Source organism: Ahaetulla prasina, chromosome 12, assembly GCF_028640845.1.
Source record: "Ahaetulla prasina isolate Xishuangbanna chromosome 12, ASM2864084v1, whole genome shotgun sequence".
Classification (NCBI taxonomy): domain Eukaryota; kingdom Metazoa; phylum Chordata; class Lepidosauria; order Squamata; family Colubridae; genus Ahaetulla; species Ahaetulla prasina.
Window position 1 is genome coordinate 19,115,730 of NC_080550.1, and position 19,873 is coordinate 19,135,602.

General features: G+C 41.2%; 1 protein-coding gene across 4 annotated transcripts in view; it reads left to right on the forward strand.

Annotated features, from left to right (window-relative positions):
* Positions 1–19,873, forward strand: part of WWOX (WW domain containing oxidoreductase) — a 736,218-nt gene that overhangs the window by 177,241 nt on the left and 539,104 nt on the right. For all 4 annotated transcript variants that reach the window (XM_058155164.1, XM_058155166.1, XM_058155167.1 and 1 more), the window contains 2 exons: positions 1,524–1,612; positions 12,062–12,247. In XM_058155164.1, the coding sequence (XP_058011147.1) occupies positions 1,524–1,612; positions 12,062–12,247 (275 nt within the window). The remainder of the gene's footprint in view (positions 1–1,523; positions 1,613–12,061; positions 12,248–19,873) is intronic.

Below are 19,873 nucleotides of genomic sequence, written 5' to 3' on the forward strand. Positions count from 1 at the left end.
GATTTTAACTGAGGAACTTTGGGTAACTTTGTAATTTTAAGATATTTTTGGTGAGTTTTGTAAGTGTCTTGTTCGTTGGCAGAAAAAGCCCTTGAGTTTGATTTTCTTTTTTGTAAAAAAAAATACTTCTCAGCTAGCTCCGTTTTAGTTATTCTGCAGGTAATGGTGATAAGAACAACAACAAGAACAACCAAAAGATCTAGCAAACTTTTGGGTCAATCTTTTGGTTTATCTGGAAATATGTTGAGATATTTGAATAAACATTCATACCTGTTTCAGGATTTACTTTGGCTGCATGCACGCACAGACTAAAAAAAACCCTCCTTTAAACAATCTCTACATACTTCAAAGTGTTGTTATCTGTGCCACTATGATTAAATAAGAGTATTTAAACCTATGTTGTTGCCTGTTTGTTATCAGATGATTCTGTCAGATATAACTGTCTGGTTTGGTTCCGCAACCCAACAAGACAGACACAGACTTCAGAGGATAATTAGAACTGCAGAAAAAACAATGGCTACCAACCTGCCTTCCATTGAGGACCTGTATACTACACGAATCGAAAAGAGGGCTGTGAAAATATTTACAGACCCCTCACATCCTGGACATAAATTATTTCAACTCCTACCCTCAAAATGACACTATAGAGCACTGCACACCAGAACAACTAGACACAAGAAGAGTTTTTTCCTGAACGTCATCACTTTGCTAAACAAATAATTCCCTCAACACTCAAACTAATTACTAAATCTGTACTACTATTAATCTTCTCATCGTTCCCATCACCAATCTCCTTCCACTTATGACTGAATGACTGTAACTTTGTTGCTTGTATCCTTACGATTTATACTATAATTGATTGTTTCCTGATTGCTTAATTGTAGCCTATGACTATCATTAAGTGTTGCATCATTAAGTATTAAATTTGTAACCTATGACTGTCATTAAGTGTTGTAAGTGTTGTACCTTGATGAAGGTGTCTTTTATGTACACTGAGAGCGTATGCACCAAGACAAATTCCTTGTGTGTCCAATCACACTTGGCCAATAAAAATTCTATTCTATTCTATTCTATTCTATTCTATTCTATTCTATTCTATTCTACTCTACTCTACTCTACTCTACTCTACTCTACTCTACTCTACTCTACTCTACTCTACTCTACTCTACTCTACTCTACTCTACTCTACTCTACCCTACCCTACGCTACCCTACTCTATCCGTCCAGTCCTATCCTATCCTATCCTATCCTATCCTATCCTATCCTATCCTATCCTATCCTATCCTATCCTATCCTATCCTATCCTATCCTATCCTATCCTATCTATCCTATCCTATCCCATCCCATCCCATCCCATCCCATCTCATCCCATCCGATCCTATCCTATCCTATCCTATCCTATCCTATCCTATCCTATCCTATCCTATCCTATCCTATTCTATTCTATTCTATTCTATTCTATTCTATTCTATTCTATTCTATGGAATAAGTATGTTGATCTTTTGAACTTTTTCTCATTTTAGCACAAAGCCAAGGTAGAAGCTATCGCCTTGGACCTTGCATCTCTTCAAAGTGTATGGGAATTTGCTGAAACCTTCAAATCCAAGAATCTGTAAGTAGTTAGAAACAATTTTTTTTTCTTGTTACATTAGCAGAGTTTGCTTCGCTGTTGTTGAATCAATTGAGCAAAGTCTCCATAGATGGGAAGCTATTGCAATATTCATCTCTGTCTCTTCGGCAATAATATGGTCTGTATACTTCAAATGAGATTGAAGAGCTAAGTAATTTTTTATACTTTTGTTTATTATTAAGGGGCACAATTTACAGAGTAAGAGAATTATTGAGATTTATAAATTCACAGGCTATGAATGAGGTGGGTATCTAAATCTAAAGTATCTAAATTTGATGAATAAAATAAGTACATTCCTTCGTTCTATCTTCCCTCTGCGCAACTCCAATAAATATATTGTTTTAAGACCAATAAATATAAACAGGAACAACAGAAAGTGTGAATGCCGTTGAGAGTTGAGAGACAACTTGAAATGGGAAAAAATAGAGAAACTTATGAGGGTTAAGGAAAGCAATGAATATGATGTATGTGACTGAATGTTTTGTCATAATGTATAGGCACACTCATATTAGGAATATGCACAAAATGCAAAATGCCATTTTCTATTTTGAATTTGTATAGATTCCAATGGCAGGTAGGATCGACTGACCAGTAGCTACTGACCAGTAGCTACCCAACACATTTAAAAAAAAATTGGTCTGTGGAAATAACATAGCAATCCGAGCACATGCTAGACCAGATGAGTAAGGCTGGGTTCTAGATTTAAGAGGTGGCTGTTTGTAGGAAGACGGTTTCATTAATCTCTCTCCAAGCAAAAGCTCAAGATCCTTTGGAAGAAGCCACAATGAATGAAAAACAATATTAAATATGTTTCTTGGTTTGGATTGTTTGAGGTTGGAATGGTCAAAGTAATAACTTTGGTATTCGTGTTCTTTACTGGTAAATGATTCTCACAGCAAAAAGGTTGATGATATAAATATGCAGTGAGCACTTTCAGCATGCATAAAAATTGCAACCAAGAGCTCTATTGCAAGGGGAGATGGAGGGAAGGATCATGTTGGTATGGAAAGAGGAAATCTATTCTGTCTTGGCCTCCAAACTCCTGTTCAGTTGCTTTCACCAGGTTGGAAAGGCCATAGCTCCTGAATGGCAGTAAAGATTTAGAATAGAATAGAATAGAATAGAATAGAATAGAATAGAATAGAATAGAATAGAATAGAATAGAATAGAATAGAATAGAATAACAGAGTTGGAAGGGACCTTGGAGGTCTTCTAATCCAACCCCTTGCTTAGGCAGGAAACCCTACACCTCTTCAAACAAATGGTTGTCCAATCTCTTAAAAATTTCCAGTTTTGGAGCATTCACAACTTCTGGAGGCAAGTTGTTCCACTGATTAATTGTTCTCAGAGTCAGGAAATTTCTCCTTAAGTTCTAAGTTGCTTCACTCCTTGATTAGTTTCCACCAGTTGCTTCTTGTCCTACCTTCAGGTGCTTTGGAGAATAGCTTGACTCCCTCTTCTTTGTGGCAGCCCCTGAGATATTGGAAGACTGTTATCGTGTCTCCCCTAGTTCTTTTTTTCATTAAACTAGACATACCCAGTTCCTGCAACCGTTCTTCGTATGTTTTAGCCTCCAGCCCCCTAATCATCTTTGTTGCTCTTCTCTGCACTCTTTCCAGAGTCTCAACATCTTTTTTACATCGTGGCGACCAAAACTGGATGCAGTATTCCAAGTGTGGCCTTACCAAGGCATTATAAACTGATATTAACACTTCACGTGATCTTGATTCTATCCCTCTGTTTATGCAGCCCAGAACTGTGTTGGCTTTTTTGGCAGCTGCTGCACACTGCTGGCTGATATTTAAATGGTTGTCCACTAGGACTCCAAGATCCCTCTCACAGTTACTACTATTGAGCAAGGTACCACATATACGGTACCGATGCATTTTGTTTTTCTTGCCTAAATTTAGTTCCTTGCCAATTGCACAAGGAACTATGCACAGAATCTAACTATGCTAGGTTGACCTTAAATTGTGTTTGCTCTTGGGCAGCCACACCCATAATGCTTCCAGTGGCCTCTGTGGCTCAGACTGCTAAGACAGTCTGTTATTAACACAGCTGCTTGCAATTACTGCAGGTTCAAGTCCCACCAGGCCCAAGGCTGACTCAGCCTTCCATCCTTTATAAGGTAGGTAAAATGAGGACCCAGATTGTTGGGGGCAATAAGTTGAATTTGTATATAATATACAAATGGATGAAGACTATTGCTTGACATAGTGTAAGCCGCCCTGAGTCTTCGGAGAAGGGCGGGATATAAATGCAAATTAAAAAAAAGTACAAGACACAGAAGACCCAGGTACATATTAAAACTAACCAACAAATAAGATCAGTTTGGCACAATTGGACTGGAACAAAGATGTGGACTGTGCAAAACTTTCCATACTCCTATCAAGTGGAGTTTGAGATTTTTCCAATCTGGGAAATTATTTTGGAAAAGGCTCTGCTAGATCTGAGTGTGAGAAAGGGACTCACTGCCGACTGGTTTTGACCCAGATCTTCGCCCAGGGGAAGAAGGGCTTAATTTTATCCATGTTTAAAAAAAGAAAAGAAAAGAAAAAAAGATTGCTTTGTGTGCAGTCTAAGGAGCTCCCACAGACCCGTTTCCTAAATGCTAAATATGCCGTATCAGTCATTCAGCTGATATCTAAGCCTAGGAATGTTGCAAGTTGAAGAATGACAAATAGCTCCCTTGGTTGAACAGCAGCTTAATGAAGGAGCCTTAACCAACAAGCAAATGATTCAGTGGAAAGAAGGACCCGTTTTGAGTGTGCATAAATAACATATGACTGAGTATCTTCTGCTTGGGGGCAGAGGGTTTGAGGACAACAAATGGGAGCTGTCTCTTCAATAATAGCAAGCAAAAATATATTTTTGTAAAAAAAATTCATTCTTGGCAAATTGCTCACAATGATTGAGGAACTTTTTCAGGGTTGTGAGTCAAGATATCGAACGTTGCATTCGTTATTGTTTAAGGGAATGCAGATCATCCTGAAATTACGACCACAATTGAGCACCACACTTTCTGTTGCTAAGCAAGGCAGTGGACAAGCGAGTCTTGTCCCATTTTACGACTTTTCTTTTCCACGTTGGCTAAGCGAATCACTGCAGTTGTTAAGTTAGTAACACAATTGTTAAGTGAATCTGGCTCCCCCATTGATTTTACTTATCAGAAAGTCTTGCAAAAGGTGATGATATAAACTCTGGTACTCTGGAACTGTCATAAATGCATGCCAGTTGCCAAGCATCTGAATTTCTATCACTTGGCCATAGGGAGGCTGCAATGGTCGTAAGTGTGAAAACCAGTCATAGGTCACTTTTTCCAGTGCTGTTATAACTTTGAACCGTCACTAAACGACTGGCTGTAAGAGAAGGACTATCTGTACACTTGAGTAATACCGTTAATTTGTATTAAACTCAGTAGATAAAATTTCATTGCGATATAATGCTGCTTTGTTAATTTATATAGACCGGTGATGGCTAACCTTTTTGCCATTGTGTGCCAGGAGCGGAGGGAGGGAGGGTGGGTGGTTGCGTGAGCGCATGCCGACACCCATAATTCTATATGCCCTGCCCCTGCGCATGTGCATGTGACACTCCCCATGCTCCCCTGGCACGTGATGGCATGGTAGGCTTGTTTTTTGCTCTCCACAGCCCCCAGAGCCTTTCTAGGAGTCTGGGGAGGGCGAAAACAGCCTTCCCCACCCCCTTGGAGGCCCTCTAGAGGTCAGATTATTATTATTATTATTATTATTATTATTATTATTATTATTATTATTATTATTATTATTATTTATTAGATTTCTATACTGCCCTTCTCCCGAAGGACTCAGGGCGGTGTACAGCCAGAATAAAAACCCCACAAACAATACAACATACAATTAAAACAAAATTTAAAAACTTATTATACAATTTGGCCGAAAAACATTAAAACATTTAAAATTTAAAAAACCCATTAAAATTCATATAAAATTTAGAAATATAAAATATAAATTTAAAATACAACAAAATTTAAGCCAGCCCCGCGTGAATAAATAAATACATTTTCAATTCGCGGCGAAAGGTCCGAAGGTCAGATATTTGGCATAAACCAGGGGAAAGTTCGTTCCAGAGGGTAGGAGCCCCCACAGAGAAGGATCTTCCCCTGGGGGCCGCCAGCCGACACTGTTTGGCGGACGGCACTCTGAGAAGTCCAGAAACGGCCTGTTTGCCAACTTCCGGTAGGACCTGATCTGAGCTTGTGTGCCCACCGATATGAATACCCGTGCCACCTGTGGCATGCATGCCATAAGTTCGCCATCACGGATATAGACTATTTTGCTTGAGTATTTATGCTAATAGTTTTGTTCCTGTCTGATGTCTGTTGTAGTAAACAAGACTGAAGATAAGGCAGTGTCAGTGCTAGAGCTTTAAACGATGAAGTAGTAATTTTTGGACTCCTACATAAATGGATAGCTGCCTTCCTGTCAAACATACAGCATTCTATCAAATCCTGTGCATGTTAATAGTGGTGTTCCCCAAGGTAGTGCTTTAGGTCCAACACTCTTCATACTTTACATAAATGACTTTTGCGATCATATTAAAAGCAACTGTGTTCGCTGACGATGTTGAACTATTCAATACTACAGACAGAAAGACCTTGACTATGTGTCAGATTGGTCTAACAAGTGGCAACTTCAAATCTCAACCAACAAATGCTCTGTCTTGCACATTGGCAAAAAATAAAAATAAAAAATAAAAACATAAAATACAAATTAGATGGACTCTGTCTGTCAAGGACCTTGGAGCACTCATTTCTAAAGATCTAAGTGCCAGAGCCCACTGTAACAACATTGCCAAAAAGCACTAAGAGTTGTTAACCTAATCTTGCGTAGCTTCTTCTCTGGTAATATTGTACTACTAACTAGAGCATACAAAACATTTGCTAGACCAATTCTTGAATACAGCTCATCTATCTGGAACCCACACTGCATATCGGACATAAATACAATCGAGAGAGTCCAGAGATATTTTACCAGAAGAGTCCTCCACTCCTCTGCTTGCAATAAAATACCTTGTGCTACCAGACTCCAAATTTTGGGCTTAGACAACTTAGAACTACACCGACTTCAGTCTGACCTAAGCACAGTACATAAAATTATCTACCACAATGTCCTACCTGTCAATGACTACTTCAGCTCCAACCACAACAATACACGAGCAAAGAATAGATACAAACTCAAGGTAAACCGCTCCAAACTCGATTGCAGAAAATATGACTTCAGTAACAGAGTGGTCAATGCCTGCAATGCACTACCTGACTCTGTGGTTTCTTCCCCAAACCCCCAAAACTTTAAGCTTAAACTGTCTACTGTTGACCTCACCCCATTCATAAGAAGTCTGTAAGGGGTGTGCATAAGTGCACCTGCATGCCTACCGTCCCTCTCCTAATGTTTTCTTTTTAGTTACTCTTTTCATGTATCCAAATTATGTTTATACTTTTACCTATTATCTTATATATGATTGACAGATAAATAAATAATAAAAATAAAATGTTGTGGCCCGCTAGTAGGACAGCAGTTCAAAATATTTATACCTTCATCTCTGTGCAATTGAAGGTTACTTGGCAAAGGGAGTTTCTCATGCTACCCCTTCTTGACCTCAGAAAATATATTCAGGATTCATGCCAAGGGTTTTGTTGGAGATAATTACACAGCAGAACATGAAGCATCAAAAGTACAAAACGGTGCAATCATTATGACCATTAGAACAGAGGAAGGATTCTGCTGGATCAGAAAAATACTCACGCACTGCAGCGATCTAATTTAATAAAAGTAACACATTTTACACCCAGGAGAAGCCAACGTGTAATAGCCACAGCAAATAAGCTTTGAAAAAATGTATTTAAATTTGGGTGATTATGGAACAATGGTTAGATTCAGAAGAGTTTAAAATGCAACGTGAATGAGGATATTAGTAAAAAAAAGTTAATGGTTATTTATATATGTGAACGCATATAGCATAAATTAACATTTGCTTAATGAATGTGTGATAGATTATTTCAGCAATATTTGGCTGCCAGGGTTTTTTTCCCGGAAGCATTCTGAATGAAAATTTATTATGATTTGCTCAGAGATTTTAGAATTCTTGCAATCCCTATTCTGCATGGAAAAATATATTTTAAAAAATGCACATGTCCATTAAAAACGAAGAAAAACATGCACAATTCTTACAGGAGAAAGGCAGACTCCGTCCTTTAAAATAGAAAGATAAAAAATATCTCTGATACTCTCTGAAGTAGAAATGTGCTAATTTCAATTCCCGCTTGTTTTAATCGCCTGTTTGCTGTTTTAGTTACTGCACTATGATAGCGTTTTTATATTGTATCTTATAATTGTGATCCAGAACATCTAATTAAATCAAAGGGCAAGTTATTAAATTTTAGAAATACAATTTGTGTTGTGCGGTTTCCTCCAGTAGTAACTTTGGGTGACACTAAAAGCAACAGAAAGCATACGATGGATATGTCTACTGGCTTCATTGGGACAACTTGTCTAACCAGGCTTTCATTCGTACTTCATGCAAACTTCTCTAGATTACCTGATCAGACTCTATAGAGGTTTATAACATATTTGATAGGATATTTCTCACAGTAGTAGAAAGCAGAGACACCTACCCAGTTGATGTGCAGCAGACGGATGTTGTGACCCAGGCCCAAGTAGGTAGTAGGAAACTCAAGTCAGTGAAAAAACAAACAAACTTTATTCGAACAGCTGAGAATTACTTCATTCTCAGAGAAGTTCAACTAAAGTAAAGCAAATTCCTCCCAACACAAATTCCTCAGTCCTATCACAAACCTTGGTCCAATTAGGCAAACTGCCAAAGGCCTTTCTTGGCAAACGTTCAGAAGACACCGCTACAAAAATAAATGCAAGAAGACGAAGCTACCAATGTTGTTTTCCGGCAAAGCCCAAATGCCATTGCTGGTCTTTTTGGGAGCCTTATAGGAAGGGCCGATCATCTTTTGGCCCTACTCCTGAGTTGTTCTCTTTGCTTGAGCTGCTCTTTCCTTCTCATGCGTGCATTAGGAACAGGCTCCTCCTGTTCCTCTGCCTCACTACTGTCAGTCTCTGGAGGCTCTGGAATCTGCACCTCACTTGCCCAATGGCCCTGGCCCCACCTCAGCCTCCGACGCAGCGCTCTCATCGGGGCCTTCCGCAGACTCATCGCTGTCTGACTCCGTTGTCAGCTCCTCAGGCTGCTGGCGGACCACAGCAATGGCTCTCATACATGTGCTCTTTTCACATTCCACCACATATCATTGTTTTAAGCAGCAAGTTCAAATGGGTGCTTCTTTAAGAAATTTTCTCTCTCTTCTCTTTCTCTCTTCTGCGTATGCAGATATTTCCCTCAGGATGTTACTATCTTCTTCTGAATTCCCAATGGTCTCTTTTGCTTATAATCCTGTTAACACCTTCTGTCCTGCTTCTCGTTTCAGATACCCACACGTACATATTTGCTATAGAAATTAGCACTTTATTCAAAGCCAAGGAGATAACAGCAGACAAAGAATGCAAGCTAAACAGAGTTTCTGAAGGAAGCTTGAGTGAATTTTTGCTTTTAATAGTGTACCAAAGAATAGTTCAAATACAGTCTACAGTTCCAAGATCCAAGTCAAGGTTGCTAGTTAGTTCGGAGGTCAGCATTTCATGAGCAGATTCCACACCCAAATATCACAAAGAGCTTCGGACCAAAAGGTTGCTTCCAACAAGAGATCATGAGGTCAGGGTTGCTTTTTAAATTGGGCAGGGACCAACTGTGTCAAATCAAGAAAATTACTCATGGCAAGGAGCCTCATAGAATATTTCTGCTTTGCCCTCCTCCTCTCTGTTCACCAGGTCCTGATGTAATATCACATGTGAGTCTTGGCTTTATATCTCCTGAAGCTAACAAGTCTTAACTGGAGTAGATTCTTCATGGCACTGTCTAGATTTAGTGTTGAGCGATCATAACTGCACAGAAGCTGCATGTTTTTCAAAGGTTACTTTTCAGTAGATGCTAGCAGTAGACCACAGTGAGATAGATCTCTTGTGCTCTAAAATCAGTTGAATTGTTTAGGATCCATATCCTCCCCCCCTTTCTTTTTTGGGTGTTCTTAAATTACCGTATTTTTTGGAGTATAAGATGCTCCGGACTATAAGACACACCTACCTTTTTTGGGGAGGAAAATAAGAAAAAAAATCTGCCTCTGCCTCCCAGCAATTTTCCTCCTTGCAACAAACAGCAAACAGCTTGTTTCAGTTTCATTTTCAGCACAGCCTGATTAGCACAAGAAAAAAAAATCTGCCTCTGCCTCACAGCAATTTGCCTCCTTGCAGCAAACAGCAAACAGCAGAGGCTAAAAATGGGGCGCGCAGAGGCAGCAATAGGCAATGGCAATCCCTGCAGCCTGAAACAGCTGATTCAATCGACAATCAGCTGCTTATGCTAATCAGGCTGTGCTGAAGCTGAAGCTGAAACTGTTTGCTGCAACGAGGCAAATTGCTGGGAGGCAGAGGCCAAAGGGTATCGCCTGGTGGGTAGGTGGGGCTACATTCGGTGTATAAGACACATCCAAATTTTCACCCTCTTTTTTGGGGGAGGGGAAAGTGCGTCTTACATTCCAAAAAATACGGTAAGACACATAGTTTCTGGACCTCATAGGTAAAAAGTAACAACTCCCAAATTCCTCAATCTACTGAACTTTCCACTGGTGGTTTGAGGCATTGTGGTTGTTGTCTTAAAAGGAGAAATAATGCTTTCTAGGCAATGGTGTCCCCACCAGATGTGTTGCAACTACAATTCTTTGGCCAAACAATCCTAACCCATGTGAAAGCTTAAGTTCAAGATACATTTGGTTTTCGTTGAGTTAAAAGGTCTTATCCTTTGGCAGAACCAGCCATGAGAAGCATGTTGGAAAGATAAGCATGTAAAATATTTATGATTTAATATGTACAGCTATAGTATCTTTTGCTGCAAATAAAGCCGTAAGCATTTTGCAGTTTTATAGCTTTTATGGCTAATGAGAGAATTTTTAAAGGGTCTGTGTGTACAGTATTTTAATTAAAATTTTAATTTAAAATAATAAAACCATGAAGAATATTACAAAGTGCAATAACAATCGATATAATGGAATTTTTAACAAATACGTTGATTAAAAGCACTATATGCTATAACTTTCTTAAAGTTTTTAAAAAGTGGATATGAATCTTTGGACTAATATACATGATTATACATTAGTCATAGTTTTTGAACAGAGGTGAAGAAAACTTAATTCTGAACATTAGGCATGCTTATTAATGAAGTTTTGTTTCTTATTCAACATGACTCTTGCTTCTGGAGTACATCCATATGACTTATGAATTTAAGTCACCATTTTTTTTTTTTTTGGAGTGCTGATAAAATGCAGACCAATGTTTCCCTCTGTAGAAGAGAAATTTCTGCATTCAGTTTTACCACCAGGAAGGCCATTGCTGAAAATCTAGAGATTTGAAGTCCACAGATCTAGAAGCTACCAAACAGAGATGTAGAGTATAAAGCAAATACCATACTGATCAAATAATAAACATTATGGAAGTGACGACATGGACCGTGGGCTATTTAATCTTGATAATAACCATTATTCTTCAGATTATTTAGTAATTCCCATTCAGTGGGATCTGGAAGTTTTGCTTTGCTTTAGTAGCAAATAACTATATTAATAAATAACCACTCTATTGTGATGTATTTTGAGATAGCTATGGTGAATGAATTTCCTCTCCAGAAACTCGACTATATTTTCTGTATAAAAACAGATCTGTCAAAACTAGTTAACATTGTAGCTCTGTGACAGGTATTAGAATAGAATAAAATAACAGAGTTGGAGATCTTCTAGTCCAACCCCCTGCTTAGGCAGGAAACCCTACACCACTTCAGACAAATGGTTATCCAATCTCTTCTTAGAAACTTCCAGTGTTGGAGCATTCAGAACTTCTGGAGGCAAGTTGTTCCACTGATTAATTGTTCTAACTGTCAGGAAATTTCTCCTTAGTTCTAAATTGCTTCTCTCCTGGATTAGTTTCCACCCATTGCTTCTTGTCCTCAGGTGCTCAGGTGCTTTGGAGAATAGCTTGACTCTTCTTTGTGTCAGCCCCTGAGATACTGGAACACTGCTATCATGTCTTCCCTAGTCCTTCTTTTCATTAAACTAGACACACCCAGTTCCTGCAATTGTTTTCCGTATGTTTTAGTCTCCAGTCCCCTAATCATCTTTGATGCTCTTCTCTGCATTCTTTCAAACCATTATGAGGCATAGTTTTTCAAAATGGCACTGAGATTGTTTAATTGACTAGAAATAATGGCTTAACTCACCTGTAGGCCACCAGCTTTCTGAAGATTGCTCTAATTAAATATATATTTCTACATTTGTGTTTGCAGAGGTCTCCACGTGCTAGTTTGCAATGCTGCTGTTTTTGGTCTTCCATGGCAATTAACTGAAGATGGCTTGGAGACGACCTTCCAGGTGAATCATTTGGGACACTTTTATCTCATTCAACTTCTCAAAGATGTTCTTTGCCGCTCAGCTCCTGCAAGAATTGTAACCGTCTCTTCTGAATCACACAGGTTAGTTCTGAAGGAATGTACTCACCATTTTTTTTATTCGCATTTATATCCCGCCCTTCTCCGAAGACTCAGGGCGGCTTACACTATGTCAAACAATAGTCTTCATCCATTTGTATATTATATACAAAGTCAACTTATTGCCCCCAACAACCTGGGTCCTCATTTTACCTACCTTATAAAGGATGGAAGGCTGAGTCAACCTTGGGCCTGGTGGGATTTGAACCTGCAGTAATTGCAAGCAGCTGTGTTAATAACAGACTGTCTTATCAGTCTGATCCACCAGAGGCCCTTTTTTGAAATTGAACCTTTTCCCTAAAAGTTTCACTGAACATTTTTTTAGTGTTTTGATTTTATTTCTTACCTTTTTCCCTAGTTGCTCTGGAACAATAGTTTGAGTCCTTACCTGTGTGGAAAAAAAATATATTTTTAATAGGATGTTAAATTTCAGGGTGCCTGACTCCAAATGAGAAGAGAGCTTCGCAAAATTAAAAGAGCAACAATTTCATACAACAACAAGCTTCCATAAAGCAACCACTATGACCACATATCCCTCCATTTGAAAGGATCCCGTTCAACCATCTTAACCCAAAGCCAATGCGTAGTGCTTAAAAGAAAGTTGCGGTAGAAAATAACTATGGTTAGAATTCTACATTTGAAAACTATTTGAAAGGATAGGCAAATTTGTCTTTTCTGGATTTGCTGAACTTCTTCTACCAGTCTGAGTTATTTTAGGCAATGACGAGAAAGTTGGGAAGCCATAGTACAACCAAGGGTGGGCTGCTGTTGGTTTGCAGGGGTTCGGTAGAACCTCTAGCTAAGATTCTGTGCAGTTCAGAAAACCCCCAAATCCCACTCTTGCCTACCCCACCCTGCCCCTCCCAGGACTCTCCAAGCAGCCCGTTTTGGATGCAGGTAAGTGCAGGGTGTGCATGGAGGCTCGGGGAGGATGAAAAACGGGCCTACCAGAAGTTTGGGCCCGTTTCCTGCTTCTAGAGGGCCTCCGGAGCCTGGGTGGCCATTTTCACCCTCCCGGAGGCTAGAGGAAAGCCTCTGGAGCCCAGGGAGGGCAAACCCACCCCCCAGTGGTGCAGGAGGCTGACTAGGACACGCCCACCATGGCTATGCCTACCCAGCAACCGGGAACAGAATCCCTTGCTAAAATTTTTGAAGCCCACCCCTGAGTACAACAAAGCTGGAGTGCGTCTACTATAGTGCTAGATGGTCCACCATAAAGTACCAAGAGTGGTTCTGATCTATTCACATAACTCCAGTTCACAGAAAGTCCAGTTGCCTCCTGAAAAAAACAAAACACTTTTGCTATAACTCCACTTTACCTCACAGGGTTATTAAAAAGAAATAGATGACATCCAAAGGCTGACACAATCGATTTGGTTCATGTACTTGCATGTTTTTTTCTTCTTGTTGTTGCAATGTCTCCTATGTCTCCTCTTGACTATTGGGTAAACCACTAGAGCAGGAATGATTTGCTTTCTTTCATTGGAGTAGCCTGCTGGGGCTTCAGAGTAGGAGGAACCTGAACGTACACCCAATTAAAGATTTGATTGATTGCATTGCATTGATCTTTGCTTATTGAATAATCTTCTCGATGCATTCAAAATGACAATGAACTTGGAATGGCTCTTTAATTGTCTGCTCCAGCCCTTTAGAAGCCATGTGGTTTTCTTCTTCCGCATATGGCGGAGACCATTTATAGATTCACACGACAGGCTGTCCTGGGAAAGATCCTTTGTGCTCACTGCTATGGTTCTTGGGATCTTGTGTGCCAAATTAAATAAATAAAAAGTTCGGCTCCTTACTGGAAAGTAGGTGCACGGTGATCCGGTTCTATGACTAGATTGTGCCTTAGTCTTCATATTGAAGCAGATGTTCTTCGCAGAGGAAGGCTTTCGTTCTGCCAGCTGATGAAACAATAATTGATTAAATCTGAACGGTGTGACTATTGATTTGTCATTCAACATCTTCAGTACCGTGCCAAGAAGAATTCACCTTTGCTCTAATTGGAAGTTAATGCCATTACTTTTAGATTAAATACTGTGTTTTCCCAAAAATAAGACCCTGTCTTACATTTTTTTTGAACCCCAAAATAAGCGCTTGGCCTTATTTTCGGAGAGGTCTTATTATTTTGGGGCTTGTTCCGTCCCCTCCCGGCCTCAGCCACGCGAGCTGGCTAAACGAGCCAGTAATTGAGTTCACGGCTGCTATCAGTCCTGGCAGGGAATCTGCAGCTGCCTGCCAAAGTCTTCCTTTTATCTTGATGTTGCCAGGCAACCAGGAAGTCAGCAGTCCAGGCCGAATGTTCAGCTCACTTCTCCGAATCAAAGAGTTCAGCTCAATTTTTGCTCGTCACGGAGCAGAAGAGCAATTAGGACTGCTTTTATACTCTGTGGGGTGTGGCTCCGTGACTCAGCACTTCCTAGGCCTGCCCCACCCCTGCTTCTGTTGTTCCCGCCTCTCCTGCCTATGAAACCTAGGGTCCAGTCAGGCCTGATTGCCATCAGCCAGGTCTGGAGACGTGGCCTGGGGGGGAAGGGTCAGGGGACAGAGGCCTCGTTATCTCCTCCACCTGGCCTGCCTCTGGCTCCTGGAGCTGAGCCAGGGAAGCTGGTGCTCCAGAGGTAAGTCTGCTGGTCCTTCCCCCTCACTTTCCGAGTCACTTTCTGGCAGGGGGCCTGGCTCAGGGGGCGCAGACACAACAGGGCTCCTCTTGCCGTCTTACCTGATTTCCAGCTCTGTCTCCCTAACCCTAACCAGAGGAAATGGTGGGGACTGGCTGCACGTGCTGTTTAATATTTTCGGGGAGGGCTTATTTTTTGGGGGGGGGGTTGGGGTTATTTTAGCACATGCACTCAAAAGCCCGATTGGGCTTATTCTACAGATGGCGGAGACCATTTATAGATTCACACGACAGTGGTGTTATTTTAGGGGAAACAGGGTACACATTTCTGATTTCTCTCTCTTTGAATATCTATGTGTGGATGTTCTTAATGGCTAGGCAAATAATTTCATGTGGCCCATAGCTATATCTTTGTGCAAAGGAAATAGTGCTTTCCAAAGGCTTTTACCACTAAACCCTGATTTGAAAGTCTTTAGCTTGAGATTGCAATGTGGCACAATGTTTTCTAGTGGCTAAGGAATGTGGACTTGGCAAAAGTGTAATTTTTTATTTATTTATTTACATTTATATCCCACCCTTCTCTGAAGACTCAGGGCGGCTTACAGTGTGTAAGGCAATAGTCTCATTCTATTTGTATATTTACAAAGTCAACTTATTGCCCCCACAACAATCTGGGTCCTCATTTTACCTACCTTATAAAGGATGGAAGGCTGAGTCAACCTTGGACCTGGTGGGACTAGAACCTGCAGTAATTACAGGCAGCTGTGTTTTAATAACAGGCTTCTTACAGCCTGAGCCACACCGCGGCCCTTTGACTGACTCTTATTTTCTTCTAGAATAGAATAGAATAGAATTTTTATTGGCCAAGTGTGATTGGACACAAGGAATTTGTCTTGGTTGCATATACTTGCAGTGTGTATAAAAGAAAAGATACCTTCATCAAGGTGCAACACTTAATGATAGTCATAGCGTACAAATTTAACACTTAATGATGCAACACTTAATGATAGTCATAGTCTATCTATTCTAGTCACCTTTTTAGCAAAGTCCACCACCCTAGAAAAATCCTTTCAAAATGCCCAACAATATCAAAGCCCCTTCTTATGCTAGTCAGCTTGCATCTTTGCCTCCCTCCCAAAGTAAGAAAACCTAGCAATGTTTTTGTAACTAAATTAAAAATAAAAATCTTTCTTCTGTGCTACAAAAAAGCTATGACTATGGATAGCTAGGCTGGGCTTATTCTTCCCCTTCTTCATGTTTCAACTATGCAGTGTGAAATATGCTTCACAGAAAAAACCCACTTTCCCTAAGATGTACAGTACCTCCTCGGACTTCGCATTCAGGGAACGGCTCCGGGTTAGGCTGAATCCTGTTATTAATCCCAGTATAAGGGCTCATGATAGAAAGGACAACATTACACAAAGATTTACTTTAGCCCTTTTAAATTTATGATGGCTGAAATGGAAGGGAGCAGTAAAAACAACAACAACACGCCTATATCAATCCTGTCCAGAGCCACGACATGAAATGTCAATTAGGTGAAAACAGCCTTCAAAAAAATCAACAAAAAATCCTTTATAAATGGTGCCAGAAGTTTTTCTTCATTTCTGTGTTTCAAGCGTGTGAAAGCAAGCAGTGGAGTTCCTTGCAAATCAGTCCAGTTGGTCTAGCTCTGGAAATATGAGTTTAGCTTTAAATATATGCAAAGAAGCATGATTCTTCCATCCCCTTGTTGTGCCTCATCCGCTTTCTCCGCAGCCGGGGCCTTCTTATCTGCTTCCGAACGCTGAGGAATGTCCTAGCATGCCTCCCGGCCCCAGCCCTGGCTCCATGCCCAGACAGGCTGAGGAAGAAGAAGCGCCTCCAGCCCCCAGCCCTGGCTCCAATCGCAGGCAAATGGAGCAACTAGACCCCTCCCCCTCCCCCACAGCATGTGAGCCTGAGGAAGGTCAATTACCAACAGCTGCAGACTGGAGTGACCCTCGCTTCAGGAGAATTGATAAGCGGCGTCAACAGAAGGAAGGGAGGGGCAGGCCGGGATAAGTGCTGAGTCATGGAGCCACACCCCATGGCCTATATAAAGGATCTGCTTTCTGGCATTCTCTGAGTCAGGCAAAGTCTACCTTGGATTGCTGAAGTCACTTTCTGGTCTCCTGCCTGCCTTGAGAACTTTGCTAGGACTTTGGCAGAGCTGCAGAGGCACGCCTGATTCGGATTTCCCTGACCCGGCCGTCAGCGGAGGAGTGGGACACAACACCTCTCTCCATTTTGTCGGAACAAATCCCTTCCATCTCCCTTCCCACCATCCTTCCAGAACTGATGAGGCTTCTTGGATGAAGAGCGATATGTCTTCAACAGTGATGGAATTCAAATTTTTTTTATTACCAGTTCTGTGGGCGTGGCAGGGGAAATGATATTGCAAAATTTTCATTCCCACTCACTCCCGGGGAAGGATACTGCAAAATCTCCATTCCCACCCCACTCCAGGGGAAGGATACTACAAAATCCCCATTCCCTCCCTACTCCTGGGGGAAAGATATTGGAAAATCTCCATTCCTATTTGCCGGTTCTCCAAACTACTCAAAATGTCCGCTACCGGTTCTCCAGAACCTGTCAAAACCTGCTGAATTTCGCCCCTATTTTAATGCCTCTGTTCACAGAACTTTAAACTTTGATTGGCAATCATGGTTGATCTTATGTAAGTAAACAAAATATTGTCCTCTGTTTACTTGCACAAGATCAACCCGTGTTTCTGGAAAACCTATCCTCCAATATGTAATTGGTGTGTCTCCAGATCTATCAGCTAATTGCTCCTCCATTTCTCGGGGCTTGTCATGCATTAAATTAGATGTTTAAATATGATCATTGAAAATGGCTGCGAATTTTACCATATCCGTGAGAAATTAGCAGGGTGAGCCCACTAGCTGCTGCGTCTTATCACATACATTTGCAATCTGTTTAAAAATACCAAAGCCAGTGTCAATCATTTATTTTGTTTGTTTGTTTTTCCCACTATGCAAAATAATTCCAATTCTCCTAAGGTGTGGAACATTATATTAGAATAAGTCAGTAGTGGGTTTCAATTTTTTTTACTACCGGTTCTGTGGGTGTGGCATGGCTTGGTGGGTGTGGCAGGGGAAGGATACTGTAAAATCTCCATTCCCTCCCCAATCCAGGGGAAGGTTACTGCAAAATCCCCATTTCCTCCCGATCAGCTGGGACTTGGGAGGCAGAGAATAGATGGGGGCGGGGCCAGTCAGCATTTTTACTACCGGTTCTCTGAACTACTCAAAATTTGTGCTACCGGTTCTCCAGAACTGGTCAGAACTTGCTGAAACCCAGCTCTGGAATAAGTGGGAATATTTGTTGTTGGTTTGTTCATAAATTTAATTTATAAGGGGATCAACTCACTCCAGCCTCACTTCTTTATATCTGTTGTTGGACTTCAGTTCTCTTCATCACTAAGCATTGACTATGCTGGGTAAGACGAATGGGAATTGGACTAGCTGAAGAGATACAAGCTGTCTCTGGCTGTTTTCAGAATCATTTCCCCCCCCCCCAGATGTTGAGAGAACAGAAGAAAAGAGAAGGAACGGGTTGCCTGTTCATCTAACTGAGAACTAGAATAGGTTTGTAGAACTTTTTTTGAAAGCGAAACAAAAATCCAGAATTTCTGGGAGTTCTTTGCATCCAGGAATATAGCGATAGGAATAGGATTTAGACGTATTGTCGTGTCCCACTCCTCCGCTGACAGCTGGGTCGGGGAAGTCCGTACCAGGCGTGCCTCTGCAGCTCTGCCAAAGTTCTAGCAAAGTTCTCAAGGCAGGCAGGAGACCAGGAAGTGACTTCAGCAATCCAAGGTAGACTTTGCCTGACTCAGAGAATGCCAGAAAGCAGATCCTTTATATAGGCCATGGGGTGTGGCTCCATGACTCAGCACTTATCCAGGCCTGCCCCTCCCTTCCTTTTGCTGACGTCCCCTATCAATTCTCCTGAAGCGAGGATCTCTCCAGGCTCCAGCTGTTGGTAATTCACATTCCTCAGGCTCACATGCTGTGGGAGAGGGGGAGGGGTCTAGTTGCTCCCTTTGCCTGGGCATGGAGCCAGGGCTGGGGGCTGGAGGCACGTCAGGTCCTTCTTCTTGCTCGGCCTGTCTGGGCATGGTGCCAGGGCTGGGGCCTGGAGACATGCCAGGACATTCCTCAGCGTTCGGCAGGAGATAAGAGGGACCCGGCTGCGGGGAAAGCGAGCGAGACACAACACGTATATGCCCGCCTTACAGTGCTTTACAGGACTCTCTGGGCAGTTTACAATGTCAGCACATTGCCCCTAATTTATAAATCATGAATTGTGAAAGTACATCAATGTTATAGGAAGCCTTATAGCATGATTATCTGTTACAGCATAGCATAGCATGTTGCGCCTGGACTCTGTAAAATACAGTTTGGGAAGCAGGCTACACTAGGTTTCTTCCTTCCTTCCTTCCTTCCTTCCTTCCTTCCTTCCTTCCTTCCTTCCTTCCTTCCTTCCTTCCTTCCTTCCTTCCTTCCATCCATCCATCCATCCATCCATTAAATGTTTTTCATTTTTTCCTCTATTCCCATGCAAATCAAATGTGTACATGTACGCTTATGGCTATATACAAGAATCCAGCTGTAGAATATTTACATGATTTGCCATCTTGCTAGAATAGCGTCAACAAACAAACAGCTGGTCTTTAGTGACTGTCAAACCCAATTAAAAATATCAACCACTTACTTCGACTTGTGCTCAGTCATACCAGGGGTGCCCGGCTTAAAAACATTAGACTCTGCCACAGCTCGTTCGAGCTTTGTCCACATTTTTTTCTTTTATACCTTAAAAACTATTGAGGGCAGAATCACCTTGACTACTGCCCCTTTTTAAACCATCAATTTTTAATCCAAGACAATGCTGAGAAGAACTCATCTGTAGTTATTTGAGCTCTTGGATTCCAGAGTGTGGAAATCTAG